Source organism: Solenopsis invicta, chromosome 5, assembly GCF_016802725.1.
Source record: "Solenopsis invicta isolate M01_SB chromosome 5, UNIL_Sinv_3.0, whole genome shotgun sequence".
Lineage (NCBI taxonomy): Eukaryota > Metazoa > Arthropoda > Insecta > Hymenoptera > Formicidae > Solenopsis > Solenopsis invicta.
This window is the reverse complement of record NC_052668.1, coordinates 11,529,894-11,549,168: the sequence shown is the minus strand read 5'-3', so window position 1 is coordinate 11,549,168 and position 19,275 is coordinate 11,529,894. Positions and strand designations below refer to the sequence as shown.

At 38.0% G+C, this 19,275-nt stretch overlaps 1 protein-coding gene across 2 annotated transcripts; it reads left to right on the top strand.

Annotated features, from left to right (window-relative positions):
- The first annotated feature begins 3,717 nt into the window (after positions 1 to 3,717).
- On the top strand, positions 3,718 to 19,078 carry LOC105207551 (excitatory amino acid transporter). 2 transcript variants are annotated; one of them, XM_026136309.2, is made up of 11 exons: positions 3,718 to 4,783; positions 7,741 to 7,866; positions 7,947 to 8,154; positions 9,016 to 9,058; positions 9,135 to 9,388; positions 9,464 to 9,697; positions 12,060 to 12,254; positions 12,386 to 12,520; positions 15,822 to 15,930; positions 16,093 to 16,211; positions 16,533 to 19,078. In XM_026136309.2, the coding sequence occupies exons 1-11, from the start codon at positions 4,609 to 4,611 to the stop codon at positions 16,579 to 16,581; spliced, it is 1,647 nt and encodes a 548-aa protein (XP_025992094.1). In that variant the 5' UTR covers positions 3,718 to 4,608; the 3' UTR covers positions 16,582 to 19,078. The 2 variants fall into 2 exon arrangements, with proteins under 2 accessions (XP_025992094.1, XP_025992095.1); XM_026136310.2 differs by having other exon boundaries at positions 3,721 to 4,783; positions 16,093 to 16,227.
- The last annotated feature ends 197 nt before the right edge of the window (positions 19,079 to 19,275 follow it).

The window sequence follows — 19,275 nt, the reverse complement described above, 5'->3', positions numbered from 1 at the left end:
ATAATTATGAAATATAAATCCCCTCCCCCCCCCCTCTCTCTCTTTTCCTTTTCCTTCTCGTCTTTACTGACTTCAAAATTATGTCATCTCGTCAAAAGGGAATAATGCAATGACATAACTCATTTCATGTTATCAGCATTGTGCCGCAGGATCGCATCAAATATTTTATACGATTTCCATTTCCTTGGCTCGAGCACTGTTTTATGTCTGACAGGATAGTGGCCTCATAAGATTTAAGAGCGTTTAATCAGCAAATACGGGCACGTGAATAAACCTCAAGCCGATTCCAAAGAGCCAGATTTGTATTTTTCTACGTGCCGCCAATCTGATCATTGGAATTTTCTTTCTTCTATCTTTATTCTTCTCCTTCGACGTTTCGCTGCTCTTTCTCTGAACCTTGAACCGAAATCCAATCGAACCTCCTCGGCGTTCGTTTGGTAGGCGTTCGTTTGGTATCTTCTTCGTAATGAGATTCTTGCTCTGCATGCGAAACGTAACATCAGCCACGTAACCAGACGAGTATAAGCGATATTTCTCTTTCATGAAAGATAGAAAGAGAAAAGAAGAAGAAAAAGAAGAAAATTTCATCTATCCAGTCTGCAAAATACCTGCCTTTCGAACACTCGACACTCTTATTTCAATTTTATATAAAAAAATATCATGAATACATTTGTATAAAATTACACTTCGAATAGAATTCTATAGAGATTCTTAAATTAATTTCGTTCCTGACTTCCTCCAGCGACACGCATTTAATACGCAAGAATTATTCTGCCATGCTGCCGAATCAAAAATCTGTTATCGCGTCAGACGACGAAATTTTCGGATCGAGCGTGATTTACGAGCAGATAAGGGATATGCCTTTTTCTCCTTACGTGTGCGAATATCTTATCCCCTGCTGACTTTCCTTTCCGATATCAGAATGTGTGCGGGCGTCGAAATCTGGCGAGTTTTAGGAAGAGTGATGCAAAACACACTTGCGCTGTGTATATTAGTAAATAGGCGTTCTCCATTACACACTTGGTGCCTCGTGTCGCGTCCTCATGCTTCTGGATTATTTACGAGGCGGATGAGACCTGACTCTCGTAACATTCTGCAGACTCGGATTGCGAGAAACCGTCCATTATTCAACAGAATGGCCTGTTTCAAAATACCCAGAGCTCTTCGTTGACGGATTACTTAGTTCACGCGTTTCGAGGAGCATTCATCAGCAGCAGGACACAACACAGGAATTTCTTTTTTCACTTCTACCGACCTGCGTTTAAACGAAACGTAAGCGCGTCTCTCAAAACTTATTGTTTTTTTATCTTTGGTCTCACTGCTGAAAAAAGAGATGTTACAAGGGATTAACGAGCGCCTGAAATTCCGCTGTACTTTGTTATGTTTTGCTAATTGAAGTTTAATCGTTAATGTACGTCAGGATATTGTGATCGCGCGCGTTAAATCGTTAGTAATTTAACAATAATGACTCGTGTGCTTAATGAATTGTTTTTGCAACATTGTGCATTTGGCTGTTGTGAATATTTACTGCTGCTGAGTATGATTAAAAAAGTTTTATACGCTTCAATAAGCGAATAAATAACTATTGCACTTCATTAATAATAACGCAAATATATTCTGCATGGTGCGTTACGCTCCTTTTATTACACTTGTACGGCCGGTCAATTGGGATTTCGCGCCGCTTTTCCAATTTTCCACGAGGTGAGTGCAGCCGACAGCGACATAACGTGATTATTATACAAAAGCGATACTGGGAGGCACAATAAAATTGTTATTTCCGCTGTATTAAATTTCCCAAATTTAGCGAGTCGATTATTGAGCTTCCTTCCGTTTCTTTATTTGACAGTCGTATTAGCGCTGTATCATTTAATACAGAGTAATCGTATTCCTCGTTCTTTTCAATCAATTATACAGTTTTTATTATACTCGGGAGACCTTTTTGATCTCCATGAGAAATAAGCAAATTATATCGTTTAGATTACGTGCTTCCATCTCTAATTGTTCCCGGAAATAGTTTCCGCTTTTTCCAAAAAGCGGACGTACTCACCAGTAGTAACTGTCGCTGCGGTCAGACGAAGGTAGTAGTTACCTACATTCGATCAGACAGTTATCCAACTACGATGGAAATATCCAATTTTCCATCAAAGCAAAAGCACGATATATGTAGATCTTTTCAATGCTTTATTTTCTATGTGATAAATTATGTATTTAAATTATAAAATACATGTTTTTTCATGCAAAATTTACATGTTTTATATAAAATTATTTTCCATCTTTCTTTATCTTTTTATACAATAATTTTCATCATTTTAATAATAAGTTGTCGAATTATTACATATAATAAGCTTGAAAATATATAAGCATTTTTTAAAGGTAAATAAAAAAAAGCACATAATTAAACGGTAACGTCTACTTTCGTATGTCGTACGTTGTAGCTGTCTACAATGTTTTCGTTGATTCGCGTGCTAAAATAAACTGGATTATTCCGTTCCTAAAATAAGCATATTGATGAGCTACAAGATACGAGACGTTTATCTCCTTGAATTTATTTTTTGCCCATTTGACAGGCGCTCTGATGACAAAATTGCTCCATTTGGTTTAGCTTAAAGACCAGCACACGTGGCCTCCTTCCTAAGAACCGACACCATCGCACGTTATTCATGTCAAACCAAATCAAGCAATTTCATCAGAAGCACTTTTCAAGTGACCAAAAATAAATTCAAAGAGATAAAGCATCAATAAACACAAGGTTTCTTGCGAAAAGATTCTCCAATGCCCTATTCGTGAATAACATTCAAAATTAACATGTTTTCACAATTAATAAATCCAAATAAATTAAAAAATATTAGAATATTCAATTGTTATTCGATACGGTACAATATTTAAAAAACTAAAAAATATTATAAAAAAATAAAAAGAATTTTAATTAAAACGTTAAGAGAAAGAAATAATGCGGGCCCTGGGAGCGCAATATAGAGACAATCTCAAATCTGTAAAACGTGACTTTAAAAAATCTTACGTGAATGTTTTAGTATGCCAGTTTTGATTTTTCATCGCAAAGCATTCTGGTCACGTTACTGTTTCGATCGAAATATCCTATATATATATATATATATATACAATATATATTTGCGTTGAAAAAAGGAAAACGTCATCCCTCACAGAGCTATCACTGACGTACGTATAACGTCCTTGTGCAAAAATTCATTTAGTAGTCTTCACAAAAAAAAGGGATTAACATATTTAAACAATTAATGTTTTTTTTTCGATTGCGTTTGACTAACGAGCTTCGATTTTGCGATGTTTGTTGAAAAACGTGACGCAGAACGAACTGCGCCGCAAAACGTGAGGGTAGTGTCTCGTATTATAACTATATCTACAAGATTGGGTGATACATTTCGCAACTCTAACGAAGTTTTCGCTGTCCTTCGCCGCATCCCTACTTCTCACGTCTTCGCTACTTTGGCGTGTCAAGGCTCACATCTTCCCCAGCCCCTAGGTACGTCATCTCTCGATCTCCCTCTCCTTCTCCTATCCCTCTCGCGCGTCGCAACTCGCCGCCCCGCGAGGCACCACCGCGCAGCAACAGCATCAGGGTAGTTGCGTATCCACGTTTTAGCGACCGACTTAACCACCGGAGCTCGCGCAGGCGTTACACTGTCGTCGCCGGGCGGGAGAACGGGGAACGCTCGGGGATACGACGAAATCCTGGCAAATCAATACGGCAATGTCCGCCGGTAACCAGGCAGTCGGGGCTCATCCTTCGCGAGTAACGTGTCGGAAGTCTATGCGCACGCTCAGTTACATCGGCAATACTGATTAGAACAGTCCATTGAATCTTCGTCTTCGTCATCGTCGTCGTGCGAAATCATCGATTCCTGGTTTCTCTCGTTCCTCACAATAACTCCGAATAAGCTTCACGAGGTAAAGTGCGCTAATTAGAAGAAGACAGTGATATCATCGTACTTGAAGAAACGATCATCAACTCTCCCTTTTGGGTAACTGACCTTGTGCAACAGCACGAATGTCCAGCTCTTGAGAAAAGGAGCTACTTGAGCAATTTTACGACGACGGTCTTACAGATCGAAGATTCTTGAGACAACTTCTCGTTCACGAGAAGCCAGAGAGAGAGAGAGAGAGAGAGAGAGAGAGAGAGAGAGGAAGAGAGATATACATATCTTGGAGCGCACGGGTCGTTTCGCACTCGTCGTAGATAGAGGGTACTACGCATATAGAAAGAAGTCAGCCAAGCCGAGGTCGGGTGGAGATTAGACGGTCTCGCGAGCCCCACCGGAATCACCGATTGTTACTATCAGCGTCGTCAGGAAGGTCCGATCCCATCCCGGTACCACGATCGTATTAGTAGGCATTCGCCAGGCCGCCAGGCTATTACGACGTCTGGTAGGCGCGAGTGATTGGTCCTTCTGCACGGATTTACCGAAACACCCCCAAAACGGCAACCCGTCGTCGTCGTGGTGCTGCCGGGGCCCCGCCGTTAGCCGCGAGAGATCGCGAGAAGGGAGCTTGGGGAGATCGGCGGGAGGATCGGACTGTTCGTACGCGACCAGCACCGGCCCCTGGTGCGCCGCTTGCTGGCGGCCCAGTGAGATGGAAGAGAAGTCCTCTGCCCGATTCTCCGAATATCTGTTCGCCAAGATGGGCGGGCAGGACGTCTCGGCCTCTCAGGGTCCCCGCAAGGTGACCGCCGACACCAGAAAGTGGATGCGAGAGAACCTGCTACTCTTGGTCACTCTATCCGGCGTATTCTTCGGCATAATTCTCGGTGAGTAATGAAAATGCTTATTTGTTTATAGCTAGTAACACTAGATTTGAAAAAAAATTGAGCAGTTGGAGAAGTTGGAAAAAAACTTCAGTTCAAAAAAAAAAAATATATATATATATATTTTTTTTTTGTTTAACAATTGTTACATTTAAAAAAAAAGAAACAACGTCGGAGCAATATTAATAGTACTGGAATTACGTTTCATATCGATTGCTTGCGTGCATTTTATAGAGGTTGGAAGACATAATCAAACGGAAATTAAATAGAAAATAATATAATAACTTGTGCGAAATAAAATGTTTATGTAGCATGAATTATCGGTTGCATGTTATTTTTCCGTCCCTTTACATGTCAACTATAAATTGTGACCGTCATTACGATATATATCACACATAATCTCCTTTAGCAGTGGTATATATAAAATTGGTTTGTATATAAATTTTATATCATCTAGATTTTAATCTAATTCACAAACACAACAGCGATTCTCTTTAATTTTCTTTTTGCCGCTTTAGCGACTAATTGCTCTTTCTTAATGTCGCTTACTTTTACGCTCGTGTAAAGATTTTATGCAGATAGTTCAATCAAAGAAATAAATTAATCACTTTTACAAACGTGCGCAAGATTTCATATTCCGTAAAAACGGTGCACACTTGTGATCATAATAAATGCCTCTGACATGTCAAACGTTTACAGAAATCGTACGTGAGAGGCAGCTAACATAATACGGTTTTGCTAACAATCGCTTACGTGCCAGCTTTCGCATAAATCGATTTTACACATACACCTCGAACGACCCAGTTTGAAATTATCATTCCGATTACGTAAAAATAAACAACACTTTTCATCCCATTAAAAGGTGTTACTCATCACAATGTATGGTTTCCTTAAAAAAATTCGTCAAATTAATTTAATCTTCCTTGAAGCCAACTTAATAGAAATATAATTTTCCTGATCACAATACATTTATACGTCACGTATAAATATTATTTCACACATGTATCATCTGATATATCCGCGAATGTTAATAAACGTTAAATTGCATTTAATTAAGCGGGAATCGATTCTTATTACGTTGTACGACGGCAGAGAAATGAAATGTGATTTCATTTAATTGTAACCGAAATGTAAAAACACAAAAAACGTTTTATTAAATTATTTAATTAGTAAGTCTGCACATTTGACATATAAGACTAAATTTAACGATTGATAAAAGTATTGATAGAACAGTCAATGTACAAATGGATGTTACATCTACACAAAATCCCACTTTCAACAGTTTGATTCGGCAACATATAGTATGTATAGGCGAATGTAGTGTCCATAGATGCGTTGCTATAAGTAGATACGTTGACGTTGTAAATAATTTGTACTGTTCCGTTCGATAGATCAGAGCTTTCATTCATATTCTTTTTCTCAATAAGAAAAATTCAAGGTTGCACGTCAGTATCTCTATAGTATGAATTTTTTTCATTTCTTCTTTTTTTACAAGTAGTGACGAAGCAAATTATTATCCATCGCTTATCACCTAATAAATGATTCGTTTCAGAAGACATACGTGCTCTTTATGCATTATGGAGTTTACCAGGACATAGTTTATGCTAATCATCTAGTAGCAAAGAAATTGTACAAACCTTCACCTTTTCGTTAATTGCGACGTCCTTTCTTCGCGATCAAATAATAAACCCCAATTGACCGTAACAATTTTAAATCTAGTTCAAGGGCAAGCATTTTCGGTAGAGACGAAGAAAGTTCTTATGTATTTTATACGAACCAATGAGAAAAACTGAAGCCCTGATGTAGAAATGTAAAAATAGCGTCAGATTTAATATGAACAATTTACTTACGGTAAAATTATAATAAAATAGTAATTTTGGTAATCACAATTCGAAATTTTTATTACATTAAAATTTTAAATTTTATTTTCTGTTTTATTACTTCAAATTAATTTATATTTTTCATATAGATATTCCTGCAGTGTAATGCATTTACAGACAGCTTATTGTTTTTTTTTTTTTTTTAATACAAATGTAAATTCAAGCGTTTTTATTTGTTTATTCCTCATTATTAAAATTTTATTTAAAATTTTTTTAAAATTACATACCAGAACTATTATTATTACAACATTAAGATAATAAATAAAGGTGCTGCAAGATTTTATTTTAAAAATCTTAATAAAGAATGTTTATATAAAATTTTACTAATTACTATATGCTGTACATATATGTAGCGTACGAATATACCAAATTAAAATATTTTATAGAAAATATGAATTAAATAAAATATTTTGCTAATGTTAAAGAATTAAATTCTTTTTTCAAACTTTACATAAAACTTTTTTATTTCTAAAATTTTTAAAAATTGCCATCTTTTGAACATTACTAGATAATTTATCATAATTTATCAAGTTAGTTAAGGTAACCAGATTTTCAAAATAAAAAAATGAGATACGAGCAAAGCGAGCTATAAAATTTTGAGAATGCCTATCGATTAAAATGATGTTTGCGATAAAATGAAAGCAACTTTGGTACAAATTTGATACTGTCCCTGTTTCAGTTGTTATCTTATTTTATGTACGGAGTCAGACAGTGAGCAGACGATTCTTAAGAGGATAACGCCGCCTAGCAACTAATTTCGTTTATTGTCAGCTTGGTTTACTAGCACAATTGTTGTATTATAATAATAACACATATGAGTTAAATGTCGAAATTCATACATTGCATTTTTCTAGTCCAACGTTTTGTTTATGTATTAATTAGAAAAAAAATCGGGACATATATACGGGACATATATACATCTCTTAGAAAAGGTCATTAGGACAACGGAACACGAGTAAGAAAAACGGAACAAATGCGTTGAAAATAGGACGTCCGGTTACTCTAAGTTATCGCCAAATTGGGTGCTTTTTTCTAATTTCGTGACCTAGAATCGACCAGTCTAAGAATATCTCTTCGCAGGGTTTGGCTTGCGACCTCTAGACCTTGGGGACGATGCGGTGATGCTGATCAGTTATCCAGGAGAGCTCTTCATGAGGTTGCTAAAGTTAATGATTTTACCTCTAGTGATCGCCAGCCTCATATCAGGTGAGCTTTCTCTCGGGCTGTCCTACGAACGCAATAAAGCGCGCATGGAACGTATCCTAATCATTTTTTACGTGTACCAGGTTCAGCAAGTTTAAACGCCAGGATGAACGGAATGATCGCCGTTCGGACATTGGTGTACTTCATACTGACGTCCTTGCTCAATGCTGTGCTTGGCGTGGCTCTAGTCCTCGTTATTCATCCCGGCAATCCCGGTATCAGGGAATCGATCGGCTCCTCGCATCACGCGAGAGCCGTTAACATATTAGACAGCTTGCTCGACCTGGGAAGGTAAATTATGTCTGCGATATCTCATCGCCCGATATCGATTCTGTCAGTATTAATAATGTACATCGACTCACACTTGCAAGTTTTCCTGTTGGAAACAAAGATAACCGAGTGCGAAGGTCAACATGTACGGGACAGGAAAAAAAAATAACGCTAAACAATTTCGAATTTATTTTTACTTTCGAATTGTGCCTAAGCGTCCCGCCGCTGGAATGCCGATCATATATTTTTGCAGCTTTCGAATCGCCAACAAAAATAGGTCGAGCGCTTCAGTTGCGGTTTTCCACTGCAAATATATAATTTGAGAAATATGTGCACGATGATAACGTGACATTGAAATAATATCGATCCGCGTGATACTCTTCTTTACCACCGTCGCCGAATCATTGTGGTAACATAGTTATCTAAGTTGGATTAAGGTCGTGACATTTCACGAGCCGTAAACTGTACTAAACGAAATTCATTGTGATCGCAAATACAATTTCATCGTGACGAAAATAGCTCATCGATCGTGCGTGTTTTATTCACGCGAGACTCAAAAACTCCATTTAAAAATCGTTTAACGTTCAGTAGGATCCTGTAACGTTTCATGAAAATCGAGACATCGCAGCTCAGTTATCGGAAACCATTTAACAATTGTTCGCTTCAGTGACGCAATGTAAGATCGTTTTTATTGAAAAGTCGCCGTGGCTTGCGCCGCGACTTAATCAATGTATAAGGGCTATGAATAAAACGAAGGCCGCGGGAAAGGTGTTATTTTTAAAATGTACAGCCCTTTCTCGCATATAATACGTGAAGATACTGCCTACACTCGCTCAATGCATTCAGCAATATTTCAAATACTTTAAATTAACGTTTTTGCAGGAACATGTTTCCGGACAATTTGTTTCAAGCAGCTTTCCAACAAGTAAGGATATGCTTCGATTTTTACGCCATACATCGACATAAAATTGACTCAATACTAAATAACGACGTTGCTACAGGCGCACACAGTGTACGTCCCGAAAAAACAACCCTTCCAGAACGTCACCGATCAGTTACCAACGGCAGTCTTAGGAGATGAGGAATTGATAAGAGTGGTACAGTACAGAAGCGGCACGAATACTCTGGGGATAGTTTTCTTCTGCTTGGTCTTTGGTACGTTCCTAGGGACACTCGGTGAAAAAGGTCAAGTCGTCATAGACTTCTTTAAGGCAGTATTCGAGGTCATCATGCGAATGGTCTCAACCGTTATGTGGTAAGTGTGTCTGGTGAAAAAGGACAGCCATGTTGGTTTAAAATGCGATGGAATGAAAATATCTCGCTTTTCAAGGATGACACCAATCGGCATCACTTCCGTAATAGCGGGCAAAATACTCGGCGTGGACGATCTGGTACTGGTGATGTCGCAGCTGGCGTGGTTCATCGTCACGATCGCGATCGGTGTCTTTTTCTATCAGCTGGTGATCATGCAGCTGATATATGCGGCCTTCGTTAGAAAGAACCCCTTTAAATTCTACGCCGGCCTGGCCCAGGGTACCCTCACCGCCTTCGCCATGGCATCAACGTGAGTCGTCGATCTTCGAACCCGAGCCCGACCTTGAGAGAATCCATTTCGCCTGCCTCACAGGGCCTCGGTCAACGTTGTGATCGTATTTTCTGACCTCGTAGCCTCCGTCCTCCATCACCCGCATCCAGTCGTCTCCCGCAGACATTCCATCACTGTACCTTTCCTCCCTCCCTCCATCCTTTTGTTTCTTATCACGCGGACCTTTCTATGCTTACGCGAATGGAGCTGGTCTGTCGCGCGATAGTGCAAATAGTTGATTTCAAAACATTTTGACGCCGTAAAACGAAATAGACAATGAGTGATACGTGGCGATGAAAGACGTGTATTGATCGAATCGATTGATGGAGACAATATGTTTCAGCCAGCTGTGTGGAGGCTTTGCGAGGCCATAATCCCAATATCCTGCTCCAAATCCAATTTAAGCCAGCTTTACATAACATTTGGAGAAATTGCTTTAAATAATAACCCTCTTGCTTAGTTTCTGTATAAAAAAAACGTTGTGGAAGAGCTGGCCAATTCCCAATTTATCCCGTTAGTCTTTGCTCCATATATGACAATCTCTTTTAATGTTTGCTTGCGAGGAGAGCTCGCCATGCCACATGAGAAAGAGAAAAAGAGGGAAAGAGGTATGCAGTTCCGGGTAGCACTTAGAATGCTGATATTGCCGGTTCCCGTTCACCATGCCGCACGAACTTCCGAAAGCTAGTAGCCATATTGTTACGATGACGCAAACGGAATTTCGTCGTCGGGAGAAAAAAAAATAATTAAGCGCTAAAATAATTAACCCTCTAAAGGTAAGGTGTGGGTCGGATGTGACCACGGCTTTGTCTTGTTTTATACCTTAACATGGGATGATTCATGACGACGGAGGACAATTTTATGTTATTATTTACTTCTTTTACTTATTTTGTGCACTGATTCGTTGAAAAATATATTAAAAAAAAACAGAGCATTTAAAGTTGGATCCGACTCCATTTTCATGTAAATACTAAACATTCACCTTATTATTAGAGGGTTAAAGATTACTACCGTCACGATTTGAAAAATTACCAAGTGGCTCTCATGATACGGCTGCGTTAACGCGAAAGAGTGAAATCGCTCTGCAAAGATTATTACTGCTCTCAAACCGGCGATCTGCTGACTCCGTGTTACCTGGACTGATTCGCTGCGTGGAAGTTTTCTAAGGATTTCCACAATCGGTATCTTCGAGCTCTTCTTTCGCGATGGGCGAGGAAGAGGAAGAAGAAACCGAGCCATAGGAGACTTCCACGCCAAACCATACGATTAATCTTAAGTACAATGAACTGGCGGAACTGAAAAAATATTGGTTGCTTGTGCCGAGCTCGCTCTTGCAGGTACGACGAGGACGTCGATGACCGGCTGTACTCCTGAACAACGTGCGATTATTTGTCTCTCTTGAATAATTCATTTTTAAGAGTCGCGCAAAGCAACGATCATTTTTTCAGTTCGCACTTACGAATTGAATTCAGTTCGCACCTCTGAAATCCTTCCTTTCTTTCTTTCATCCGCAGTCCAATACACGTCTAATACATATGAAATAAATTATCCCGCACCTTCCCGGTTACTCCGCTATTTCCGCGTTCCCGATTATACTGCCGCCCTCTCTCTTCCTTCCCCACCTGGTACTATTGTTTTTAGCAGTGCTCAGTATTGTTTATGATCCAGCTAGGTCTTATACAGTTGTATCTAACTCAATCTGTTTTCTCTGTGGATTAACTGTTTCCAGAAGAGAGCGTACACAACTGTGCGTACACTGTGACTGACTGAGAAACTGTTCTCAGTGTATCTGAACAGAGACTGTATGAATATCATGATGATGTATTAGAACACGCACTGCACGCGGCCTTTTGCAGGTGGTTGTCTCTAAGAGATCGAGGGTAGCGCTTGGTAAGTAATTGATGGCCGCAACATGAGGTACATACAATTGTCTGTTGTAGACTCCACGGCGGGCGACGCAGGTCTGGCGGATATCCTGACGAATTGTCATCTAAGCTAATCCCGATTGATTTTCAGGTTGTTCTCACGGTCATTCTGGCAGTTGTTCTGGCACTCTTTCCACTATCCGCAGTTAATAATGCGTCGATGTTAATTCCGAGTACTCTTTCTTCGCTCGTGTACCGTTTCTCTACGACCTGTGTACATTCGTTCTGTTTCAACTCAAGCCTTGGTCGGTTACGTCTCTGAGAAACTCGATAAATAAATCGTCGCTATATATCTGTCGCGTAAGTTTACGCCAGAATGACCACCACGACTGCAGCGATAGGCGGCATGGAGCAATTCTTTCTAACATCAACGGAAGTGTGCTTTGCCCGATTTTTGCTAACGCAGCTTTGTACAGGGCTGCCGCTCTTCCTGTGACTTTTCGTCTGATGACCGAGAAGCTCAGAGTCGACCCTAGAGTCACCAGATTCGTTCTGCCGATTGGTTGCAATATCAACATGGACGGTACCGCGCTCTTCGTTGCTGTCGCCAGCATATTCATCGCCCAGATGAATGGTATCTACTTGGGATTCGGAGAGATCATCACCGTTATGTGAGTCTCTTTTGTCTTCGAATAAGTTTCATTATCGAATCAATTCCGTGGAAAATTTTATTTTATCACGTATTCGTCTGTGTATTTATCTTTACTACGTCACATTTCTTTTATTATCTTGTTTTGCGAAGTTTGACATCCACCGCTGCTTCCGTCTCGTCGGCCTCGGTACCAAGCGCTGCACTCGTCCTGCTGTTGGTCGTCCTAAGTGCCATTGATGCTCCTGTCAATGACGTTTCTCTTTTATTCGCGATCGACTGGTTCGTGTGAGTATCACCGATATATTCTTCCGTGCGTAATATAATTTTTTTGAAATTTGTTTATATAATCGACATAATATTTAAAATTTTACCACAATAATGATATACGCAATCGTTATACAATCTTGGCCAAAAGTATTGGATGTTTATATTTTTTGTTTTATTTATTTGGAATTTTTTACCTGTATTATTTTCTATTGTATGATTATCTTTTGTTTTAAAAATCCTTTAAAAGAGAATAACATAAGCCTAAAAAAGCCTTTTTTGCAAACTTTTTAAAAATATTTATAAGCCTTACGAAACATATGAAATCCAGTGATTAATAAAATAATTGATATGACTTGTTTAAAATAAAAAATTTAAAATAAATTCTAGCAACTTATTTAAGATATAAAATAAAAATTATGTATTTTAAATAAAAATTTCAAATACAAAAGTAGTTTTTTACGATTTTGTTTATTTGAATATACATAAGTATTTTTACGTATTTAGCTATAACTGTATTATACATGTATGAAACTCTTCAATAGAATCTTTCATTGGCTTTAATTAAAACCGGCCTATCAAAACTGGCTTCTTCAGTTTCATGATAAAGCCATCATAGGAAAATTATCTTTCCACCGGTAAGACGTAGGTGTTCCAACTTGCAATAAAATAGCGGTTTAAACATTGCATTGTGTCTTGAAAGTATTGTATATATTCTAGTTGCGTAGCGTTTGTATTTAATTCCTTAGAACACTTATCGTTTTCAGCTTCAGAAGAAAAAAAAACTGTTTGACAAAGTCATACCGAGGAGTGGCAGATGTCGATGTATTTATCGACGTTATCGTTATCCTGTTCTTTTTTTGCCTTTAAGAAATATAGATACTGGGTGTAATTTGTTTTCTCTTTTAATACTTATCGTAATTAAAAATAGGGATGACAAACAGCTGTTAATACTTATGGCATCTTTGGCTTTAAATTGAACATTTTTAAAATTATTGAATCTCTTTTCTTACAACCCTGGTTTTTGTTTTTTTGATTTTAATAAAGAAAGCAAAATCTAATCAAAATTAACTAATAGTAAAAACTTATTTAATCTTCTAACCGTGTTTGAGTCTTTTTCGACCCAAATGCTTTTAAAAAATTCCTTTCGTATTTAGAGTACGAGGTGTGTTCAAAAAGTATCGCGAATTTTGTGTTTTTTCAAAAATTATTTATTTATTCATGAATATCTATTTTGTCCCCTTCAAAGTAATCCCCATGAGATATTATACACTTGTGCCAACGGTTTTTCCAATCTTCGAAGCACTTCAAAAAATCATTTTTTTTATCTTGTTCAGCTCCTCCTTCGATGCCGTCTTTATCTCGTCAAGCGTAGCGTAACGTCGTCCTTTCATGGGCCTCTTCAGTTTAGGGAACAAGAAAAAGTCACAGGGGGCCAGATCTGGGGAATACGGTGGCTGCGGCATCATTAGTGTGTTGTTTTTGGCCAAAAAGTCGCGCACAAGCAACGATGTGTGAGCAGGGGCGTTATCGTGGTGCAAAAGCCAATTTTTGTTCTTCCACAAATCCGGGCGTTTCTGGCGGATTGCTTCGCGCAAATTGCGCATAACTTGCAGGTAATATTCCTTATTGACCGTTCTACCCTGTGGCAAGAACTCATGATGCACCACGCCCCTGCAATCGAAGAAAACTGTCAGCAAAACTTTCACATTCGACCGAACTTGGCGCGCTTTTTTCGGTCTTGGTTCGTGCGGCAGCTTCCATTGAGATGATTGAGCTTTGGTTTCCACGTCATAACCATAAACCCACGATTCGTCACCAGTTATGACCCTCTGGAGCAAATTTGAGTCGTCGCGGACAGAGTCCAACATCTCATTAGCAATGTTCATGCGATGCTGTTTTTGGTCGCAATTGAGCAATTTTGGTACGAATTTCGCGGCGACCCGTCTCATGCCCAAATCATTGATAAAAATCGAATGGCACGAGCCAATCGATATGTTTAGGTCCTCAGCAACTTCTCTAACGGTGATTCGACGATTGGCCAATACCATTTTCTCCACTTCATTAATTTTTTCGTCTGTTGTTGAAGTGCTCGGGCGTCCGGCACGCTCTTCGTCGTTCACATCTTCTCGGCCTTCTGAGAACATTTTGTACCACCGATAAACGTTGCTTCGGTCCAAGGTAGCTTCTCCGTATGCCACAGTCAACATTCGGAATGCATCCGCGCACTTAATTTCGTTTTTCACACAAAATTTGATACAGGTTCTTTGATCCATTTTTTTGAATAGGTAAAAATCGAAGACGATCCAAAACACGTGCAAGCAAAGCAGCTGTCAACAATTAAGTGAACATTCAAAATGGCCGAGCTTGTCGGCATAAGTGAGAGACATGAGTACCAATATAACGCCACAAAAAGATCGAAATTCGAATATACGTAACCCGCGAAAATTCAAAATTCGCGATACTTTTTGAACACACCTCGTATTATTAATAAAATGTTTCAGCTTTGCAATTTTTCTAAATATCTATAATATTTTGATACATTTTAGTGAATAAAGTCATTTTTACAATATTCAGAAATATAACAATACTTTAATACCACGAGAATTCCCCAAAATAGAAAAAAGGTTGGGGTCGAAAAAAAACCCAAACACGGTTAAAAGATTAAAATACATATTTAGAATGAAATAATTTCTTTTTTTTTCTATTCAAAATAAAAAGTCAAAAATGGTTCATACAAAATTATTTAAAATGGTAAATACTAAATAACTATTTTATTTTATTTTATATACATATTTAAAATAATATTATTTTAAATACAACCGACCCTTGGTTGGTACATCAATTTGGTTCACTTTGACGGTATTTTAAGAACTTGTGTATATCAAAATATAAATACATAGATATTGCATAGCATTGTAGACTCCCGTGTTTAAAAAACATGATCCATCAGCGCCAGAGAACTCAAGTTATAATTATTTGAAGTAAAAACTTCTTACAAATTTTGAAACTATATGAGTGCAGTTTTAATTAAGCGCTGCGATTTTTTAAAATAATGTTTTTTACAAAATCGTACCGGTTTAAAAAAAATTGTTTCAATTTCCCCCTAAACATGAGATTTCGCATGAATAAAAAAAAACGTTTCTTTTAGATTTTTTGTGTTTAACAACGTATTTCAAGCAGAATCAAATTGACTTCGGACAATTGAAGAAAATATAGGGGTCTAATACTTTTTTAGTCAAGGCTGTATAGATAGCATAGAGAAGTACAAAAATCTATTATTATGTAATTGTTAATACGAATATAATTTTACGTCGATTAGGGATCGGATAAGGACCACCAATAATATGCTGGGAGATTGTTACGCTGCTGCGGTTGTCGAGCAGCTCTCGAAGAAAGAACTCATGGCACTGGACGCAGCAGCTTATCAAGTAAAATATACAAATTAACCACTTTATAATTAATTACGTCCTGAAACTAGAAAGGCATGTTTAACGTTTATTCAATAATTCGCCCCATTTGCTCCTGAGAATAAAACGATTTCTATTTTCACGCTGGCGTGCCATAACAACGAGCGATAATTTTAATTTTAGTCGGAGACTGTGCTGCCAACTACTATCGCCAATGGCTGTCTTACCGCCAACAGGGTACCTGATCCTGACACCGTCGTTGTCGAGATGCAAGACGACGCGCGGATAACGGGGATCACCAAGTAAACACGCTTGTTGGTAGGGCTAGGCTATCACTTTGTACGATCATTAATAAGATCATGTCGATTCATTAATGACATCGCTTTGCGAATCGCTGATTTGTTTGCTGGTTAGCCAAATGGAGACTTGACGGGAAAAAATGAAGATCATCGAAGCCAGCTGAGCTTCATGAAGGTTATACGCATTTTGTAATCACGAAATCTCCCTCGTCATAAAAATACTAATCATATTGATACTCCATGTGGCAATTGCGCATTTTTTCTGTGTCAAGTCTCCAAGTTGAATGGCGAAAGCGCCCTACAGCCTTTCTTATTTTCTTTCAGCTTCGGAATATTGCACATGTCGAGAAGTGTGACGGAAGAGACCGTTTGACTAACGGTGAGCCCCGTAAAATAATTTAGCGTCGCAAAATCTCAACAGCAAGTAAATCGACTCTGCCATCTCAGTTTGAATTGTTCAACGAGGATCAAAGAAAAAAACGTACTTTGCGCCAAAGGCGCGTTTAGTTCCTCCATTTCTCCTTGCTTTAAACAATGCCGAAAGTTTATTGAAGATATTCCGTGAGGAGTTCTGCAGGGAAGCTTTTGCGGATAACGTGAAATCGCCAATGAAGACACGAAGATATTCAATAGTCAATAAAAGAAAAAAAAACCAGAACGCATATTACATGTGATGCAGGCACAGCAATAAGAATTGATATACGTACTCTGAAAGTACGGCCGAGGCTTCCAAAGATTCGTGGACATTTTTGTCAATCGCTATGACGGTAATAAGTATGTTCCATATTGTACAGGCAAAAAGTCGGGATAATAAGTCGTTCAACGACCCCCCAGAGGTATAGTGAGACGTTGTCTGATTGACCGACTCACACATTCGAATAAACAATAGATGACGATCGTAGATTAAAGATTCATCCCCTAGCGAACCCCAGAGACGGTCAACTCGAGTCTTTATCAAAGACGCGCCGATCGTTTCTATAGTCGATCGTATTAACCATGTCGAATGTGGTGCCTTATTTCAATGCGCCAACCAAACAGGCGCGATGAAAGTAAAATGTCGCCTGATTTCTTTCCTCTTCTTTTTCTTTTTGGGGGATATACCCTCGCGCGAATACGTTCGTCGCGTGTAAGTGTAGATGCCGATTCCAATATCTGACGCTTCTCGATGTGACTTAGAACATCCTAGCTTCGAAATCCGGGGACTGAGCATGACTGTCATCAGTGACGCGACGAATAAGTAGCTTTCTATCGAAAGAAATAAAGAAGTTTTTTACGGTGTTTGGTATGGGAGCTTGATGTGATAACTGTTAGGTAGCTATGTGCATACTACACATATCTAGGATAAAACAAATATGTTTTAATTGCCCTACAATGTTATTATTAGAATACAGTTTAGGCTACACTTTGAAGAATCGCTCGCTTCACGTGTTGCGTGTCGATTACGTCACTGATTACAATCCGAATCAAGGGGGAGGGGGAGAAATTAAAAAAAAAAAAAAATATTACGTGACAACAATTTACGTGTTCAGCGGAAATCAACGCAGACTCCACGCTGAAGATACTACAAAGAAGACTAATAAGCCGGGTAAAACTTTAAATAGGTTTTAAAAGTCATATCGATCTAATTATCGGACCATTAATTGACGGAAACTGATGTATAGAACTTTCCTATATGTTCCGCTTTTGAAAGACAAGTGTTTTTGCGAAAGAGTGCTTGTCGAGACAGAAGTTGAAATCCTGGACGTGTATTCTGTTAAAATCGGAGATAACGCTTTATACTGTTTCAATGAGCTCCGTCGCAAATTTCCAAAAGAAATTTCTCTTTCACATGGGAACAAACGATATTTGAAACTTTTCGATATAACGTTGGTTTTTACTAACTACAATTATGGACGTCCAAGATTCTATCTCGTTGCACTCTTCTCTGATTAGTGCTCCCTGCCGTAGAATAACATACCTTCCAATATGATGTTGTCCAGAATCGTAGCTTAGAATAAACAAGTTCGTGTTTTTCGATCGTACGTGGAGGATCATACTAATTCTTCTAATGAATGACAAAGAGAACGGAACATTTAAATAGTGCAGCTCGTTGCGAGCGCCAACAAGACTGGATATACCATATGATAATACCGATTTACTAGACATAATAATGGGTAAACGATTCCTACATGGTTTCGCTAATACTAGGCACTAGATAGGTATAGGTCGATACGTGTTTCATCGTAGAGACTGTTTAAATGTACAAACTGTTCAAGTATATAGTATTTTTAGCAATTAATTAATGTTCATTCATCAAAAAAAAAAAAAAAATGCATTGCATTATTCAAATTCTTTTAGAGGATCAATTTCTATTAAAAATGGATTCATTGAAAAATAAATGTAAAATGAGATTCTCTTAATTTGAATTGTTCAAAGCAAGCATTTCATAAAAATACTTAGACGTTATAAATGATATTTATATTCTGCCATAAAACATCAAAGTGGCATTTAAAATAGATGACAAAAATAAGTTAGAAGAGGGTTTTAAAATAGACTAAACTAATTTGTAATTACAAATAGAACAGCTTGCAGGTTATAATTAATAATTTTTTTTATAAATTTAATTGCTAGAACACGCTGATTTTATTAATTACGATTTTTCCATTTTGTTTAAAATATCTTGTCATTCAAGTGATATATCGGGTGCTCCTGTGACTCGGCGCGTTTTATGCTCAAGCATTAAAAAAGAATGGGATACTATAATGTAATAGCTACGGGAGCAAAACGAGCAGAGGAAACATGGAATAAACTTATCAAAATAATCCGAAGAATACGTGTATACTTGTAAGGCTCAACGTGTTGTATAACAAAAGCAGATTTATACGTGGAAACGTTTGGTCTCCTTCATTTACGATCCCTATCACTTTCCTTTTTCCTCATATATTATACATATTTTTTTTCTTTAATATATTATTTAATTATTTAATTATTTAATAGAAAAAAATATTTTTTCTTATTAAATAATTTATTACTCAACCAATATTTCTCAAGGGCTAAAAGAGCAAAGCCATGTCATCGTACTAATATA

What these genes read in the sequence shown, in the direction of transcription:
- LOC105207551 (XM_026136309.2), top strand. Translation starts at nt 4,609, where the DNA reads ATGGAAGAGAAGTCCTCTGCCCGATTCTCCGAATATCTGTTCGCCAAG. An exon ending in TGGACGCAGCAGCTTATCAA is followed by an intron (nt 15,931 to 16,092) that starts GTAAAATATACA and finishes TTTTAATTTTAG; the next exon opens with TCGGAGACTGTGCTGCCAAC. An exon ending in CGGATAACGGGGATCACCAA is followed by an intron (nt 16,212 to 16,532) that starts GTAAACACGCTT and finishes ATTTTCTTTCAG; the next exon opens with CTTCGGAATATTGCACATGT.